This window comes from Oncorhynchus mykiss, chromosome 10 (genome assembly GCF_013265735.2).
Source record: "Oncorhynchus mykiss isolate Arlee chromosome 10, USDA_OmykA_1.1, whole genome shotgun sequence".
Classification (NCBI taxonomy): Eukaryota; Metazoa; Chordata; class Actinopteri; order Salmoniformes; family Salmonidae; genus Oncorhynchus; species Oncorhynchus mykiss.
This window is the reverse complement of record NC_048574.1, coordinates 52,896,451-52,916,023: the sequence shown is the minus strand read 5'-3', so window position 1 is coordinate 52,916,023 and position 19,573 is coordinate 52,896,451. Positions and strand designations below refer to the sequence as shown.

At 42.6% G+C, this 19,573-nt stretch overlaps 1 protein-coding gene across 3 annotated transcripts in view; it reads right to left on the bottom strand.

Moving 5' to 3' along the window:
* LOC110534264 (rho guanine nucleotide exchange factor 15) overlaps positions 1–18,312 on the bottom strand; it is a 39,930-nt gene extending 21,618 nt beyond the window's left edge. For 2 of the 3 annotated variants that reach the window (XR_005034176.1, XM_036933362.1), the window contains exons 1-12: positions 18,201–18,312; positions 16,360–16,945; positions 14,877–15,941; positions 14,672–14,723; positions 14,463–14,527; positions 13,675–13,847; positions 13,445–13,528; positions 13,044–13,204; positions 12,512–12,664; positions 6,103–6,232; positions 4,966–5,040; positions 2,633–2,725 (exon numbers count right to left, since the gene is read on the bottom strand). Coding sequence is in view for 2 of the 3 variants with exons in the window: in XM_036933362.1 (XP_036789257.1) it covers positions 2,633–2,725; positions 4,966–5,040; positions 6,103–6,232; positions 12,512–12,664; positions 13,044–13,204; positions 13,445–13,528; positions 13,675–13,847; positions 14,463–14,527; positions 14,672–14,723; positions 14,877–15,941; positions 16,360–16,945; positions 18,201–18,209 (2,646 nt within the window). In the remaining variant the exon portion in view is untranslated. The remainder of the gene's footprint in view (positions 1–2,632; positions 2,726–4,965; positions 5,041–6,102; positions 6,233–12,511; positions 12,665–13,043; positions 13,205–13,444; positions 13,529–13,674; positions 13,848–14,462; positions 14,528–14,671; positions 14,724–14,876; positions 15,942–16,359; positions 16,946–18,200) is intronic. The other variant, XM_036933363.1, reaches the window with a different exon arrangement.
* Between the last annotated feature and the right edge of the window lie 1,261 nt (positions 18,313–19,573).

Sequence of the window (19,573 nt, the reverse complement as noted above, 5' to 3'; positions counted from 1 at the left end):
TGAAGAGGCGCTGTCTTTGTGGGTGTACCATTTAATTTCGTCAGTGATGTGTACCCCGAGGAACTTGAAGCTTTCCACCTTCTCCACTGCGGTCCCGTCGATGTGGATAGGGCGTGCTCCCTCTGCTGTTCCTGAAGTCCACGATCAGTTCCTTTGTTTTGTTGACGTTGAGTAAGAGATTATTTTCCTGGCACCACTCTCCCAGGGCCCTCATCTCCTCCCTGTAGGCTTTCTCGTCATTGTTGGTAATCAGGTGTTGTTTCCTACTTTCGCCACCTGGGAGCGGCCATCAGGAGGTCCAGGACCCAGTTGCACAGGGCGGGGTTCAGACCCAGGGCCCGAGCTTAATGATGAGCTTGGAGGGTACTATGGGGTTGAATGGTGAGCTATAGTCAATGAACAGCATTCTTACATAGCTATTCCTCTTGTCCAGATGGGATAAGGCAGTGAGCATTGCGATGACGATATCTACTGGGTGTATCTACTGGGGCGGTAAGCAAATTGAAGTGGGTCTAGGTGTCAGGTAAGGTAGAGGTGATATGATCCTTAACTAGCTTCTCAAAGCACTTCATTATGACAGAAGTGAGTGCTACGTGGCGATAATCATTTAGTTCAGTTACCTTTGCTTTCTTGGATACAGGAACAATGGTGGACATCTTGAAGCAAGTGGGGACAGCAGACTGGGATAGGGAGAGATTGAATATGTCTGTAAACACTCCACCTAGCTGGTCTGCACATGCTCTGAGGACGCGGCAAGGGATGCCGTCCGGGCCGGCAGCCTTGCCAGGGTTAACACGCTTAAATGTCGTACTGACATCGGCCACAGAGAAGGAGAGCCGACAGTCCTTGGTTGCGGGCCTTGCCAGTGGCACTGTGTTATCCCGAAAGCGGGCGCAGAAGGTGTTCGGCTTGTCCGGGAGCAAGACATCGGTGTCCGCTACGTGACTGGTTTTCCCTTTCTAGTCCGTGATTGTCTATAGACCCTGCCACATACGTCTTGTGTCTGAGCCGTTGAATTGCGACTCCACTTTGTCCTATGTACTGAAGTTTTGCCTGTTTGATTGCCTTGCGAAGGGAATAACTACACTGTGTTTGGTAATATTCCCAGTTACCTTGCCATGGTTAAATAAGGTGGTTTGTGCTTTCAGTTTTGCGAGAATGCTGCCATCTATCCACGGTTTCTGGTGTGGGTAGGCTTTAATAGCCACAGTGGGTACGACATCTCCTATACACTTCCTGATCAACTCAGTCACCGTATTCGTCGATGTTATTCTCAGAGTCTACCTGGAACATATCCCAGTCCGCATTATCAAAACAATCTTGAAGCATGGATTCCGATAGGTCAGACCAGCATTGAATAGACCTTAGCACGGGTACTTTCTGTTTGAGTTTCTGCCTATAGGAAGGGAAAAGCAAAATAGAGTCGTGATCAGATTTGCCGAAGGGAGGGCAGGGGAGAGCCTTGTAGGCATTTCTAAAAGTTGAGTGGCAGTGGTCCAATGTTTTTTCAGCACGAGTACTGCATTCAATGTGTTGGTAGAACTTCGGCAGCAATTTTCCTCAAATTGCTTTGTTAAAATCCCCAACTACAATAAATGCGGCTTCAGGATATGTGGTTTGCATGAAGTCCACCGTAGTTCTTTGAGGGTCGTCGTGGTACTGGCTTGAGGAATATACACGGCTGTGACTATAACTGAAGAGAATTCTCTTGGGAATTCTCTTGGGATGTCATACGGTCGGCATTTGCATGAGGTATTCTAGGTTGGGTGAACAAAAGGACTTGATTTTCCAAATGTTATGACAATCGCACCATGAGTAGTTAATCATGAAACATACACTCCCAGCTTTCTTCTTCCCAGAGAGTTATTTTTTCCTATCTGCACAATGTACTGAGAACCCAGCTGGCTGAATGGATGGGGACAGTATATCCCGAGAGAGAGAGCCATGTTTCCGTGAAACAGAGTATGTTACAATCCCTGATATCTCTCTGGAAGGAGATCCTCGCCCTGAGCTCGTCTACTTTATTATCCAGAGACTGAACATTAGCAAGTAACATACTCTGAAGCGGTGGAAGGTGTGTACGCTTCCTGAGTCAGACTAGAAGTCCACTGCGAATACCTCTTCTCCGCCGGCGGTGTTTTGGAGTAGCTTCTGGAATAAGTTATATTGCCCTGGGAGGTACGAACAAAAGATCCAATTCGGGAAAGTCGTATTCCTGGCCGTAATGCTAGTTACCGGCTGTATGTAATAACACCCAAAAAATTCTGGGCTAATACGCATTAAGAAGGAAATAAATTCCACAAATGTACATTTAACAAAGCACACCTGTTAATTGAAATGCATTCCAGGTGACTACCTCATGAAGCTGATTGAGAGAATGCCAAGAGTGAGGGTGGCTACTTTGAAGAATCTCATTAACAATTTTTTGGTTACTACATGATTCCATATGTGTTATTTCAGAGTTTTAATGTCTTCACTATTATTCTACAATGTGTGTCCAAACCTTTGACTGGTACTATATATGAAGATACCTTGAGTTTATGGAACGCCAATGTGGTAATAATGACATGTTTATGAACATACCTTTCATTTGATGAACTCCAGTGTGGTAATGACATGTATATAAACAGACCTTGAGTTTGTTGAACTCCAATGTGTTATTGACTTGTATGAGTTCCTCCATCTGCTTCATCTGGCCCACCTGTGTGTTGGACTCCTTGATGATCTGGAAGAGGGAGAATAACAACAAAGAGTGGAGGTGTAGTGGAGCACATTTTGGTAAGGTTTTGTTGGCCCAGTATTTTGAAGAAGTATCCAACAGAAAGACTGCTGTCCATTTCCTAATGGATTTCAAATCTTTTTAACAGGCCTACTTATTTTCAATGGCACATTGTTCGTAGTGTATGTGAAATGTTTTTTACTGCTTGCATGTCTACAGTGACCAATACGTACTGTTAGGTTCTAATTATCAGAGTAAATAATTCAATGGACACTATGAAAGCTTAACCAAGTTTAATTCTTCCCATGGGATCAATACAGCTGCATTAAACAAAACATGTTTCCACCACCACCATGTATATATACTCCAATTTAGGCACTCCTCCTTCTCCCCAATCCTTACATATTTTATGGTTCGACAGGAAGACGAAGTGATTGGGTAATAAACCATTGTTTCTCCCTTAAGGGGATCTGACCTGACCTCAACCCCGTTGATGCCTAATCCAAAGATCTCTCCACCCATATCCCCTATAGCAATCATGTGACTTCACCCTGTCCACCCAGCACATTCCAAAGCCATCTGGCTCCTACAGATAACCATTAACTTCTGATGTAAAAACCAGTCTCTAGGATAGCAATGTTCCAAGTTTTAATCCAGAATTCAATGGTACACTATATATACAGAAGGATGTGGACACCCCAAATTAGTGGATTCGGCTATTTCAGTCACACCCATTGCTGACAGGTGTATAAAATCGAGCACACAATCATGTGATCTCCATAGACAAACATTGACAGTAGAATTGCCTTACTCAAGAGCTCAGTGACTTTCAACATGGCAACATCATAGGATGCCACCTTTCCAACAAGTCAGTTCGTAAAATGTCTACCCTGTTAGAGCTGCCCCGGTCATCTCTTCATTCAAAGACTCTTACTGACAGTTGTGGCTGCTTCGTGTGATGTATTGTTGTCTCTGCCTTCTTGCCTTTGTGCTGTTGTCTGTGCCCAATGATGTTTGTACTATGTTTTTGTCATGTTGTGTTGTCACCGTGCTGTGTTGTCATGTGTTGCTGCCATGCTATGTTATTGTCTTAGGTTTCTCTTTATGTGGTGTCTCTTGTCGTGATGTGTGTTTTGTCCGATATTTTTTTTATCCCAGTCCCTGTCCCCGCAGGAGGCCTTTTGTTAGGCTGTTATTGTAAATAAGAATTTATTCTTAACTGACATGCCTAGTTAAATAAAGTTTTTTTTAAATATAATAAAATAAGTGCTGTTATTGTGAAGTGGAAACGTCTAGGAGCAACAACAGCTCAGCAGCGAAGTGGTAGGCCACACAAGCTCACAGAAAGGGACTGCCGAGTGCTGAAGCGTGTCTGTCCTCGGTTGCAACACTCACTACTGAGTTCCAAACGGCCTCTGGAAGCAACGTTAGCACAATAAGTGTTTGTTGGGAGCTTCGTGAAATGGGTCTCCATAGCCGAACAGCCACACACAAGTCTAAGATCGCAATGCCAAGTCTCGGCTGGAGTGATGTAAAGCTTACCCCCATTGTACTCTGGAGCAGTGGAAACGCGTTCTCTGGAGTGATGAATCACTCTTCACCATCCGGCAGTCCGAAAGACCAATCTGAGTTTGGTGGATGCCAGGAGAACGTTACCTGCCCCAATGCATACTTTCAACTGTATACTGTAGTTTGATGGAGAGGAACAATGGTCTGTGAATGTTTTTCATGGTTTGGGCTAAGCCACTTAGTTCCAGTAAAGGGACATTTTAACGCTACAGCACACATTCTAGATGATTCTGTGCTTCTATATTTGTGGCATCAGTTTGGAGAAGGCCCTTTCCTATTTCAGCATTACAATGCCACTGTGCACAAAGTGAGGTCCATGCAGAAATGGTGTGTCGAGATCGGTGTGGAAGAACTTGACTGGCCTGCATAGAGTCCTGACCTCAACCCCATCGAATACCTTTGGGATAAATTGGAACGCCGACTGCGAGCCAGGTCTAATCGCCCACATCAGTGCTCGCCCTCACTAACACACTTGTGGCTGAATGGAAGTCCCTGCAGCAATGTTCCAACACCTGTTGGAAAGCCTTCCCAGAAGAGTGGAGTCTGTTATAGCAGTAAAGGGGGGACCAGTTCCATATTAATGCCCATGATTTTGGAATGAGATGTTCGACGAGCAGGTGTCCACATACCTTTGGTCATATAGTGTATCAAATTGGGGTGGATGGAATAGGTGTTACCTCAGACACTGAGGTCAGGGCTCTAGAGGCAGTGTTCTCCTCCCTAGTGCCCTCTTTAGTCCTCTTCAGGATGTTCTGTGTGGAAAAGCAGACTTAGGTTGTGTCCCAATTGCACCCTATTCCCTATATAGTGAAGTACTTTTGACCAGGACCAATAGGGCTCTGGTCAAAAGTAGTGCACTGTATAGAAAAGGGTGCCATTTGGGATGCAGCCGTACAGTAAAGTGAGTGCATACATTTTTTTTGCATTGGTATGTAATTTGACCTGTGACCTGGAGATGTTTCCAGCCGCTGTTACTGACCAGGGCCCGATGCATCTTTCTTACAATGGCCGAAGATGCACCATGCATTTCCCAAAACACCACGCAGCGAGAACGTTCTCTAAGTGCATCGTTGAGGCATTTGTCGATACTGATAGGATCGAAAGAAAGACAGCGCTGCTCTCGGAACAGTTTTATCCATGGAAATCTTACCCTAACATTACAATTCTTCCACAATATTGACGATGCTTAGCCTGTACTATAATGCACTAAATCAAGATTTGGCACATCACTGAGCACATGTTATTACATATCATGAAATATATTGAGGTGAAATTGCAGACAGTAATAGAACTCAATGAAATGAACATGAAATTGATTTCAATATGATTGTAAGATATTGGTCTACGTCGCCTAAAGGCCTACAGTATTCAACACTGCAGTCATCTCGGTTTTCATCATTTGCTTTTTTGTAACAATTGCAAAGACATTTGCAACTTTTTATTTGTAGTCAACTTTGTTCAGAAGTTATCGGTGGTCACAGAGAGAATCAAGATGTTTATCTGTCTATGTTTAGCGGTTGCCTGTGTATAAAGGGATGTAACATATACAAGGGCAATTGACGCACTTAGCTGTTCTATGAGTGGCTGAGGCAGTTGTTAAATAACGAGCAATTTCAACTGTAACTTCAGCAACAATGGTTTTTGGAGATTTAACGATTATCTTATGAAAGTTCTAACAATTAACTTAGCCTTAAGATGCTTTGGTGAAATCGGACACTGGATGTTGATGCATGTGATGGAATTACAACTATCTAATTGATTCTAATTATTATTACATTATGATGATTCTGGGTTGGAGAGATGCAGCCACTGACCTGTACAAGGATCTTGATGCGTGTGATCCTCTGGAAAGGAAGGAGCAGAAAGGAGGAGAAGGGAAGACGACGACATAGAGGAGACTCCTCCAGCCTCCGCATCACCAACGCAAATGGGTTGTTGGTTTGCCTGCGAAGTGGATTGGTGGGTTAACGAATAGTAATGGGAAGGTCGGCCCTTTCTTCTCTGACTCTGATCTTTCCGACTGAATCTTTCAACTGATTTTGTTCATTTGAGTCAGTAAAGGACGATTTATGCTTTATCGGCCAATGCAGAAACCGGATAGACCATGCAGAGCATTTACCGCAATGCCTTGCCCCCCCCCCCCCCCCCAAAAAAAAATAACAATGAGGAGGGCTCCGTATAGCTCTGCATTGACATGATTGGTTGAGTGGGGTAGGTAAGATCTGTATAAACACAAACTCACTTCCTTGACAACTTCCTTCACAACAGCTCTGCTCCGCAAAGCACAAGAAGTATGAATGCCCTGACTTCTGCAGAGGCCGCATCGCAGTAAATGCTGTATGGCCATTGCAGAGTCCAGAAAGAACACAAAGTGACTTTAATACCCAGAGCACTACAGGCGACTGATGAACTAAAAACAAAATAATCATGATTCTACAAGCTTCTCGTTCACCATAGGTGTCTTATTGGAGCTGTCATCTGTGACTGAAACTTATAAAACTGTGCTTCAAACTATGTACATTTGGTGTTGCTAGGCATACAAATAAGATCATTTATTGACACCTTTTAAATTAGGTCTAGTTGCTGCCGCAACTAGACTAGATTGTGAATGACTTGGCAGAACGAAATTACTTGACTGCCATGAAGGAGATTTGCCCAATAGCCTAGGTATCATTCGCAAACTGCAGCAGCCCCCGAAATTATTCTTCTTGAGTTTGAGAGATGAGCAGAGGCAGACTGTGTATGTTTTGGTTCTACAAAGCTGTGTCCATCGATAACGTTCAATAATCAGTGGATTGCATTCATTCTTACACCATACGATCTCACAATGATCACGGACATACTTTTTTTGGGGTGGGAGTGGTCGAGTAGGGATTTTTTCTCTGCCATCTTTTTTTCAGAGGGTTGGTAATGGGTTGTTGTTTTTTTGTGGGTACTTGTAGGTGGAATGGCTTGTCACTGTGTCTACCTCAGGGTTTGTGTGGGGACTCGGAAGGGACAGGACCTTATTTAATTCCATTGCTGTTGTGTCTTTAGATATATTTTATGAATCACATCACACCTTTGTCTTGGAATGTAGATTGTTTAAATATGCCTCGCAAGCGGGCTAGCAGCTTTGAATTACCTGTTGAGTGTAGGGGGCAGGATTTTTGTTTTTGGCTAAAAAACGTATCCATTTGAAACTGCCTATTTCTCAGGCCCAGAAACTAGAATATGCATATAATTGTCAGATTAGGATAGACACTCAAGTTTCCAAAACTGTCAAAATATTGTCTGTGAGTATAACGGAACTGATATTGCAGGCAAAAACCTGAGGAAAGTCAAACCAGGAAGTGGCTTCTATTTTGAAAGCTCCATGTTCCATAGCCTGCCTTCGCTCCATTTAAAGGGATATCAACCAGATTTCTTTTTCCTATCGCTTCCTCAAGGTGTCAACAGTTTTTAGACATAGTTTCAGGATTTTATTTTGAAAAATGAGCGAGAAAGATAACAGTTATCAGTTAGCTGGGTGTTCGCATGAGTTTTGCTTGCGCAACAGAGTGGGGCAGCCATTGTCTCTCCCTCTCCTATTGAAAAAGCGGCAGTCCCGGTTGATATATTATCGATTATATATTTTAAAAAGAACCTGAGGATTGTTTATAAAAAACGTTTGACATGTTTCTGTGGACATTATGGATACTATTTGGAATTTTCGTCTGCGATGTCGTGACCGCTCGAGCCTGTGGATTTCTGAACATAAGGGCGCCAAACAAATGGAGGTATTTTGGATATAAAAAAAATATTTATGGAACAAAAGGAACATTTATTGTGTAACTGGGAGTCTCGTGAGTGAAAACATCAGAAGATCATCAAAGATAAGCGATTTAATCTATTGCTTTTCTGACTTTTGTGACCAATCTACTTGGCTGCTAGGTGTTTGTAATATTTTGTCTACTGAGAGAGATGTTCTTACATAAACGCTTGTTATGCTTTCGCCGAAAAGCTGTGTTGAAATCAGACATGCCAGGTGGATTAACAACAAGCTAAACTGTGTGTTTGCTATATTGCACTTGTGATTTCATGAAAATTAAATACGTTTAGTAATTTAATTTGAATTTGGCGCGCTGCAATTCATCGGGTGTTGATGAAAATGATCCCACTACCGGGATGGGTGCGTCAAGAAGTTTTAAGAAGGAAAAATGTTACAAAAATATGTGAATTGACTCGGCAACAAGCAATATCAAGTGATATCCTCGTACAACAAAAAAGAGGGGCAATGATATTAGCAAAGTGAAATTTACAATTCATGAACTTAGATAATGGCTCTGAGGGTATAATAACTTTTATCAAAACTACAATCAATATGCATACGATTGCTCTGGTGTCAGTCTGTGCACCAAACACATTTGAGAAAAACTTTCACGGCTCATTAACAAATATTTTGCAACAATTGTATGATTTCAGACTGATTATTGGTGGTGATTTTAATGCTGTATGGGATCGTGTGCGTAATAGAACTGGACCAACAGAGGTGAGAGACCAATGACTATCAACTATGGCGCTATGGTGCTAGGCTCATGAAATCGCAATTATTGAACTCTGGCTCTGTCACACCCTGACCATGTTTTGCTTTGTATGTTTCTATGTTTTGGTTGGTCAGGGTGTGAGCTGAGTGGGCATTCTATGTTACATGTCTAGTTTGTCTAGTTCTATGTTTGGCCTGATATGGTTCTCAATCAGAGGCAGGTGTTCGTCATTGTCTCTGATTGGGAACCATATTTAGGTAGCCTGTTTGGTGTTGGGTTTTGTGGGTGATTGTCCTTGTTCCTGTCTCTGTGTTACTTTGCACCAGTATTGGGCTGTTTCGGTTTTCGTGTTACGTTCATTGTTTTTGTATTTGATTCGGGTTTACCTTGTTTTATTAAACATGGATCGCAATAGCCACGCCGCATTTTGGTATGACTCTCTTTCACGTACAGAAAACCGTGACAGGCTCTCTTAATCCTACAGCCAGAGATTTCTATTTTATTAATTGAGACACCCCAAGAATCAAATATATTTCTTCTTCTAAAGATCTGTTTGATAACATTCAAAATGTTGGAAATATTACCCACTGCTTTATCTGACCACAAGGGTATTTTATGCAAAGCCTCTCTTGGTGAAATCATCAGCTCATGTCTCAGATGGAGGAGCAATTATCTGAATTCATTGATATAAGCAATGACTGTTCAGTGTCCTCGAATACTGTGGGATGCAGTCAAAGTTTTTATTATCTCATACTCTACCTTATATTAATCTAATTTAAACAATGCAAAATTACTGATTTGGAATTTAAATTATCACCACTAGAAACAAAAATGCACTCTGACATCTCCACAAGCTATTCTTGATCAGTAGACTATCAGAAAATAACTTAATTATTCACATAGACACTGGGCAGAATCTCAGTTTTCTAAAACACTTCTATTATTTTCATGGGTCTCCCCAAGCCTTCTATTAGCCTATTCTATTAGACTATGTGCCAACCAAAACTTTGAAAATATAACTTCAAATAAATCAATGGACGGCATCATACACTCTGACCCAGTATTAATAAATTTAACATTCCGGGACTTTATATAGATCTGAGATCCCACATGATAATGATAAATGTATCTAATTTCTCTGTGACTTGCAACTGCCACAGCATCACCCTGATGCTCATTCCTGCAACACTAAAGGCACTTGTTACTCCCTATTACTCTGATTTGAACTAAAAAAAAAAACAAGCCAAACAATGAATACCAGGAAATCAGTTATTTGTATCTTTTTAGGTCAACTACTTCTAGACATTATTCATTATTTCAGTAATAGGGGCTCCTTCAATAGAGACGTGAACACTGCTATAATTTCACTTGCATTATAATTTTTATGGGTCTATAAATACTGACTCTCCATCACCTACGTATATTTTCATTAGACACAGAAAAAGCGCCTATAATGGGGATTGTTATGGTTCGTCCTACGACGTATGGGAATGGGTGAACAATTCATATGCATGATCCAAGTCCTTTATACCAATCCCACTGCCATGGTATCAACTGGCAAAATATATCCCACTTCAACATAGGCAGATCTTGTTGCCAAGGTTGTCAGAGTCCTTTGGTATTTGCTTTAGCCCTAGAACCGCTTGTGTGCAAGTGGTCCGACAGTCCCAACATTATGATCCTATTACTGTACTTGGCACAGACCACCACATGCTGTATCTCTGTATGCAGATGATAAACTGCTCTATGTTGGCAATGCACCTCAGTCATTACTTAACCTTATCAGCGTTTTTAATAACTACAGCTTTATATCTGGGTATAAAACCTGGACAAAATCTGCTCTATTACCCTGAACTAGGCAATGTGTAATTCACAGCTGCCTTGAAACATTCTCAGAGTCCAGCATTTCCGCAAACTGGAAATAGAAATCTATCACTTCTTTCTAATCAATAGTCAAAAACAACTTAAATTACCATCTTAAGAAGCAGAGTCTGATGTGGAAAGATGGGAGCAAATCCCAAACTCATTCCAGGCTCAAGACTCGATAATTAAAATGAATATACTGCCAAGAATCAACTTTTATCGTTCCATGATCCTTCTTTCACCACCATCAGTATATTGGGATAGGCTACATTCATTGCCAAATTCATTTGGAAGAGGAACTCCCTCATATTAAATTATCTACCCTTCAGTGGGAAAAATGTGCAGGTGGACAAATCTTATTTTACGCCCTCTGTATTTATGGCTAAATCCAAATACCGCTGGTGCCCCCTGGAGGAAAATCTAGTTGCTCCTCACAGACTCCAAGACATAACCCATTCTGATATCCCACTCAAACACTGCAAACTCAAATTTGACACTAACGCTTCACAACTTATTTCAGTCTGGCACCTGTTTGGAAAACATATCTCTTTTTCTCAATGGTCTCAGACATTACTGAAGGCTACTGTTTCCGTGCATTACAAGACCTACAGAAACATTTTAACCTACCTGGCACTTCCTTTTTCTATTACTTACAGCTCCGTTCTGCTTTGCATGCCTATGGGGGAAAGAATGCTCTATATACCCAACTCACAAATTGTTTATTCAGTACACAGGGATTCATTTCAAAATTACATTGTCTGTTAATTAAAATTACCCACAATGCAATTCCTTCCCATGCTTCTTGGAAGAAAGAACAATCCATGCGTACTACTGTAATCAATTGGACTAGAGCGTGATCCAATATATAAATTGCTTCAAGAATCCCCGATCATCAAATAAAGCATTACAATTTTGCCCACTGCACAACAATCCCCAAATTGCTCACTGTGCCCTCAGGGGGCTCCTGGCAATTTTTTTTATTTCTGGAGATGTGTTTCATCCTGTTTCTCTGACATAATGGGGAGAAATGTACCATATTCACCATCTATTTTACTGTTAAATGATGACACTACTTTGGACCTGTCTCTGAAGCAGTGACATATTTCTCTGGCTGGGTTAACAGCAGCCAAAAAATTATAACCTTAAGTTGGTGGGCTCTTCATTTTTCAAACAGACATCAGTGTCTGCTGTCAGTCAAAGACATTATAAACATGTAAATATCTGTAGCACCAATGTATGAGGCTAGTGAAAGAAACATAACAGCTCTTTCATCAGCATATGACTCAGTAAGATTTCTAGCATGAACTACTAATCTAACTATTAGTTAGGGAAGTCCTGTGAGTGGGGCGGACATGTTTGTCTTGTTCTTGTTCCGTCTGTTTATTTGTCCATGTGTACTTGTTTTACCAACAACAATAAAAACATTTGATGACAAAAAATCAAAAAAATATGCTGGAGTACAGAGCAAAATGTGAAAATGTTACTTCAATGTCCAAATACATGAGGGAAGTTGTAATTTAAAATGTGGCTCTATGCTCCAGCAAATGTTTTGTATGAGGTGACAAAAGGTCACCTTTTATTTTAAGGTATTTTCATACATATGTTTTACCGTTTAGAAATGTATTTAGCCCCCGAAGAAGTCATAAGTATTTGGACAAATTCTCTTATAGTATATTTAGTTCAATATTTCGTCCCATATTCCTTGTGACTCTACAAACTTGTTGGATGCATTTTAAGTTTGTTTTGGTTGTGTTTTGGGTTATGTTTTCCCGATAAATTATTTCAAAACTCAGAAGCACACAATCCATAAGTACATGGGCCTTATAAGGTGTGGTGGGTGAATTTATTTACTCACATGAGGGAGCTGTAGGCCCTCTCCTGGTAACCCTGGTTACGGATGTAATCAATGTAGACTGAGAAGTCGTACAGGGCGTATTGGTGGATGATGTCACACACATCAGTTATCAGAATGTTCTCATCGATCCTACTCAGAAGATCCTTCAAGAACCTGTGAGAAGAATTTGAGAGTGAGGGATGTTTCAATTTACGTAGGTTGGATCTCTCTTTCTTTACAGTCCCCTGTATCATCCCTTCTCCATTCCCTCTCACTCCATCCACCTCTCTCTCCAAACCCTCTCCCCCATCCCCTCTCTTTCCATCCCCTCTCTTTCCATCCACTCTCCTTCTATCCCCTCTCCCTCCATCCCCTTTCTCTCCATCCCTTCCCCCTAATCCACTCTCTTTCCATCTCTTCTCTTTCATCCCCTCTCCTTCCATCCACTCCGTCACTCTCCTTCCATCACTTTTTCCTCCATTCCCTCTCTCTCCTTCCCTCCCTCCTTCCATCCACTCTTCCTCCATCTGTCTGTTTTCCAGACATCATTTACCTCTGGCTGACCTCATACACATGGAGTATGTTGGAGAAGAGGGTCTTCTTGTCATGGATCACCAGTGTGTCGTCAAGGTCCCGACACATCAGGAAGTGATCAGTGAGAACGTTCAGTGAGTGGAGGTACGAGGCTTCCGATGTCAATACTTCAAACATGCTCTGATAGAAAAAACATTTGTGAAATATTGTTGAACTGTTAAGAAAATGTTTCACATAGGAATTTGGTACGGTAAAGGACTGGTATAATGTAACTGACAATGTAACTGACTACTCCCCCCCCCCCCTCCTTTCCTCACCCCGTCCTCCCATCCCCACCCTTCTTCTTTCCCTTCCCTCCTCTCCTTCCCTCCCTCCTCCCCCTGCCCTTCCCTCTCTCCTCCCCTTCGCCCCTCCTCTCACCTCCTGTCTCTGCAGCTCCTCTGGACTGAGTCTCTCCAGGATCCCACTGTCTCTGACCACCGGTAGCTCCTGCCACAGTGTGACCTCCGGGGAGTCAAAAAAACACAATCATATTTGAGTGCTGGCCTTTTTCATTTTTATGTGATACATTCCTGGTTCAAAACACCCTTTTTGCTTGTTTACAGAAGAGGATTTAGAGTTGAGCACTCTCATTCTTTACTGAGACGGACCTCTGCGGGGCCATTCCTGGCCCTGAAGGACGGGCCCTTAGGGGCCCCTAAGGACCCACCGCCCCTGAGCCTCATATGGAGGTCCACGGTGGCCCTACTGGCACTCCGGCTGATGCTCTGGAGCTGGATCGCCTCCTTGATGGACTTAGCCTGGTAGATCTGGTACAGAGGTTCTGAGAGTGGAGTGGAGGGGAGGGGGTTGGCAGTGGTGGGGTGAGGTGGGGGAGCAATAACAAGGGAGAAGAGTGGGGGGGGGGGGGGGGGAGAGGGCCAGGGAGAGATATTCAGGGCCAGGAAGAGATATTCAGGGCCAGGGAGAGAGAGGAAGAGAGGATAGGTAAAAAGATACACTGAGTAAACAAAACATTAAGAACACTTGCTCTCTGCATGACATTGACTGACAAGGTCAATTCAGGTGAAAGCTATGATCCCTTATTGATGTCATTTGTTAAATCTGCTTCAATCAGTGTAGATTAATGGGAGGAGACGGGTTAAAAAATGATTTGTAAGCCTTGAGACAATTGAAACATGGATTGTGTAGGTGTGTCATTCAGAGGGTGAATGGGCAAGACAATATTTAGGTGCCTTTGAACAGGGTACGGTAGTAGGTGCCAGGTGCACTGTTTTGGGTCAAGAATTGCAATGCTGCTGGGTTTTTCATGCTCAACAGTTACCCGTGTGTATCAAGAATGGGTGCAACTCAATATGTGTTCCTATTTGGTGTATATGGTGTATATTGTCTCCGTGTTGTAATATCAGAAATAAAACAAAACCGAGAGACTCTGTACCGTCCAGCCTCAAAGGTCCCCAGTCTGAGGAGATCCTCCTGGGACTATCTGCCTGTTCCTGTGGCCTGTGGAAACACAATGCTGAATGTAAACCATATTTAACAATCTTTTAAACGTTTGAGATGATTCATAACATAGACGTAAACACATTTATGGTGTTTGTGTTGTACTGTATGTTGAGAGTTGCCACTATGGCAGCGCAGACTTACTCCTCTACGTCCTCCTCGTCTACAGTCACCCAGTCATCCCTAACATCAGCATCTGGGAGGGAAAGTGGTGATTTCATCTGGTTTCTAATATTTCTCCATTGATTCATTATTGAATTGTGAACATTATCCTCATATAAATAGAATTTCTAGATTCATAACCAAATCAACCATAGAATCCATATTTATAAGTTCTTCCCCTACCCACCTGTGGATGAGTGTCGGCTGAGACAGCTAGGACCACTGGGCTCAGGGTTAGGTGGAAGAGGTTTCATTGAAATCTGAGGTCTGAGTTGAGGGCGGGGCATGATGGGGCAGGGGAGAAGGCAGAGATCATGTAAAACAGGAAGTGGAGGCAGAGGTCGCAGGATTGGCTGATGGGGGTTGCCATGGGAGATGGAGGGAGGAGTCTGAGGGGAAGGGGTACTCTTCTGGATGTCTGACTTTGAAATTGAGGTTATTAGGCCAGAGAGAGAGGGCGTGGACATGCTCTGGAGATTATCCTTCGGAGGAGAGGGATGCTGCGTCTTGTGCATCAGTGGAGGTTTCATTAGGCGTGGGAGTGGGGGTGGATGTGGTTCTTCTCTGTCAGACATGGACATGGCCTCATATGTAACCTCATCATATGTCTCAGTTTTGTTTTGAGGGGGTCTGGTGTGTGAGCTGTGCTGGTGTGAGCTGTGCTGGTGTGAGCTGTGCTTGGTGTTTGAGCTGTGCTGTTGTGTGCTATGCTGATATGAGCTGTGCTGTGAGCAGATCATCAGGGCCAGGGAAGATTCTGCGTTGGATGATGTGTTATGTTTTGAAGGGAAGGATCTCTGGCTGTTATTCTCGCTGACCTTGTGAACTCTGACCTCTCTGTGCTCACTTTTCCCCCTTCGCTCATCTGCTCTGAAAGATCCCAACATCTCTTCATTCACCTCCTTCCTCTCTCTCTTCTGGTCCTGATTCCCTCGTTTTTCTTTCTCTTCATCCCCTGTCACTTCTATGTAGTCATCTTCATCCTCTTCCTTCCCCTCCTTCACCACTCTCTTCTGGTGCTCATTCCCTCGTTTGTCTTTTTCTTCATCCCCTATCACCTCTACATAGTTATCTTCCTCTTCCTCCAGAGGAACCCAGACTAACTTCATGCCAGTTCTCCTCAGGTGACAGATGCACTGGCACTGTGTCATGTTGCCATGGTGACCACTAGGGGTGGCTGCCGAGCCTGTGGTTTGTCTGCTCTCAATGGTAACACACACAGGCGCTTCATCCACCTCACTACCATCGGGAGCTGAAAGAGAGTGCGTGTTATTGTGTTGTGAGTGTGAAATACAATGTGCTTGTTTGTTCATTTGTTACTTAATCCAATTCATGTGAACCTAACCTCAGCACCCAGAACCTCGGCATCCTAACCTCGGCACCCAGAACCAAATCTCCCGCTACTCAATTTTTACATTAATGTCATAAGAGACTACTTGGAACATAAAGCAGATTCTGTACGTCCGAGACATGATCGTTTTTTACTCTTTCTCTTCCTCATAGACATATGGACATGGATACATAGGAACGTCAATATACCACAAGGTTTTCTCTGTTCCTACATGTGCAGGAACACACCCTTTTCATGTATTCATTGTCAGAAAATAGCGCTGACTCCTAATCATTTTACAAAGGAACATTCAGAGGTTAAAAGATGTGACTTGGCTTACCTGATCTGTTTCCTTGTCCATGTCCAGGTGTGAGAAGGGTGCCCAGATGGTTGTCTGTCTTCTGCCTCAGGGGCACGGCATCACTCTGTGCTGTGGGTTGTGCTGTAGGTTGTGTGTGAGGGCCAGAACGTGGCTTTCTCAATGGTACTGGAGGTGGTATGAGGCTGAGTTCCACAGTGCTCATTATTATAGCATCATAGTCAGCCTGCTGGGCCCTTGTCTGTCCTCTGTTACTGTCTGCCTGCTGTCCTGCCTCTGTCCTTGTCCACCCCACCACCCCACCGTCTCCCTGCTTTGCCCCAGTCACTGTCTCTGCCCCTGCCTCTACACCTGTTCTTGTCTCTAGTCCTGCCTGCCCCATCACCTCATACTCCTGGTTGCTGAACTTACGCACAATCCTCTTCACCTTCCCCTCCGGTAGTTGATGTTGTTTCCTCTCCTGGCTCCTCTCCCCTGATGGGGGTTGGTTCTGGTTCAGGTTTGGACTGTTCTGGTTTCTGGTCTGGAAGTGGTTTGGGATGTTTGGCCCCAAGGATTTGAGGTTAGAAGGCTTTGGGGGAACGACGGATCTGGGTCGAAGTCTTGACTTCATTAACAACAAGAATATTGATAAAACTTTATTATCAAAGCAATTATTCTTATGACTCACCACTATTTGTTACTTTTACACTGAACAAAAATATCAACACAACATGTAAAGTATTGGTCCCATGTTTCATGAACTGAAATAAAAGATCCCTGACATTTTCCATAGGCACAAAACGTGTATTTCTCTCAAATTTGGTATATACACAAGCTGAATAAACAGCATGATGACTACACAGGTGCACTTGTGCTGGGGGGCAATAAAAGTCCACTCTAAAATGTACAGTTTTGTCACACAACACAATGCTACAGATCTTAAATTTCCAGATAATCTCATGCCATCAGAGCTGTTGCCAGATAATTGAATGTTCATTTCTCTAACATAAGACACCTCCAAAGTTGTTTTAGAGAACTTGATAGTACATCCAACTGGCATCACAACTGCAGACCACATCCGGCTTCTTCAACTACAGGATCGTCTGAGACCAGCCATTCGGACAGCTGATGAAACTGTTGGTTTGCACAACTAAAGAATCTCTGCACATATCAGCATTGTGTGGGCGAGCGGTTTGCTGATGTGAACAGAGTGCACCCATGGTGGCAGTGTGGTTATGGTATGGGCAGGCATAAGCTATGGACAATGAACAAAATTGCATTTATCGATGGCAATTTGAATGCACAGGGATACTGAAAAGGAGTGGGAGAACAATCCACAGGCCACAATCAACAGCATGATCAACTCTATGCAAAACAGATGTGTTGCGCTGCATGAGGCAAATGGTGGTCAAACCAGATACTGACTGGTTTTCTGATCCACGCCCCTACTGTTTTTATGTATCTGTGGTCAAAATATAAATATCTGTATTCCTAGTCATGTCTAATTCATTTATTTCAATTGAATGATTTGCTTATATAAACTGTAATCCTTGAAATTGTTTCAAGTTGCTTTCATATTTTTCTTCAGTGCAGCTGAAACGGGCCTCCGCTATTACTACCCCCTAATCTTTGAAATGAAACAGATCAGCAAGGAAAGTAAGTTAAAGATCCCTACAAGGGAGTTGACACTGGAGAACTCAATCACTTTCATAAAATGATCATTCAGCAGAAGCGTTTACCCAAAGCATCATAAATAACTGTCAACATTAACAGTGACACTTTCAGTATGTGAAGTTGAACCATGAAGTTGAATAGGGTGCCAATTGGGACGCCACAATGACTTTGATGATAATTAGTAGATATTATTAATATTTACATACCACAATCATGTCTTTTCCTGCATGCAGTCCTCTGTGAGACTGAGAGTGGTGTGCTGTAGACTACTTTCATTTTACAGTGGGCCAGATAGGGGGTCACTTCTGCATTTTGTCTGTAGAATTACCCCGTACTCTCTTAGTTATAGGGGAAGTCCTTAAAGGGGAAGTTCACCCAAAAACACTTCTGGGCCATTTATAACAGTTGCCTGGTCGTTTGTCAGTTCCCCAGACAGTTTTTAGGGTCATTGCTTGAGTATTTAGATGTCCGGTGCATTCGGAATGTATTCAGACCCCTTGACTTTTTCCACATTTTGTTATGCTACAGTCATATTCTAAAATGTATTAAATATTTTTTCCCCTTCATCAATATACCCCATAATGACAAAGCAAAAACTGTTTTTTTAGATACAGTGCCTTGCGAAAGTATTCGGCCCCCTTGAACTTTGCGACCTTTTGCCACAATTCAGGCTTTAAACTTGTTGTTGATTCTTCACAAAAAAATACAGTTTTATATCTTTATAGATATAAAACTGTATTTTTTTGTGAAGAATCAACAACAAGTGGGACACAATCATGAAGTGGAACGACATTTATTGGATATTTCAAACTTTTTTAACAAATCAAAAACTGAAAAATTGGGCGTGCAAAATTATTCAGCCCCCTTAAGTTAATACTTTGTAGCGCCACCTTTTGCTGCGATTACAGCTGTAAGTCACTTGGGGTATGTCTCTATCAGTTTTGCACATCGAGAGACTGACATTTTTTCCCATTCCTCCTTGCAAAACAGCTCGAGCTCAGTGAGTTTGGATGGAGAGCATTTGTGAACAGCAGTTTTCAGTTCTTTCCACAGATTCTCGATAGGATTCAGGTCTGGACTTTGACTTGGCCATTCTAACACCTGGATATGTTTATTTTTGAACCATTCCATTGTAGATTTTGCTTTATGTTTTGGATCATTGTCTTGTTGGAAGACAAATCTCTGTCCCAGTCTCAGGTCTTTTGCAGACTCCATCAGGTTTTCTTCCAGAATGGTCCTGTATTTGGCTCCATCCATCTTCCCATCAATTTTAACCATCTTCCCTGTCCCTGCTGAAGAAAAGCAGGCCCAAACCATGATGCTGCCACCACCATGTTTGACAGTGGGGATGGTGTGTTCAGCTGTGTTGCTTTTACGCCAAACATAACGTTTTTCATTGTTGCCAAAAAGTTCAATTTTGGTTTCATCTGACCAGAGCACATTCTTCCACATGTTTGGTGTGTCTCCCAGGTGGCTTGTGGCAAACTTTAAATGACACTTTTTATGGATATCTTTAAGAAATGGCTTTCTTCTTGCCACTCTTCCATAAAGGCCAGATGTGTGCAATATACGACTGATT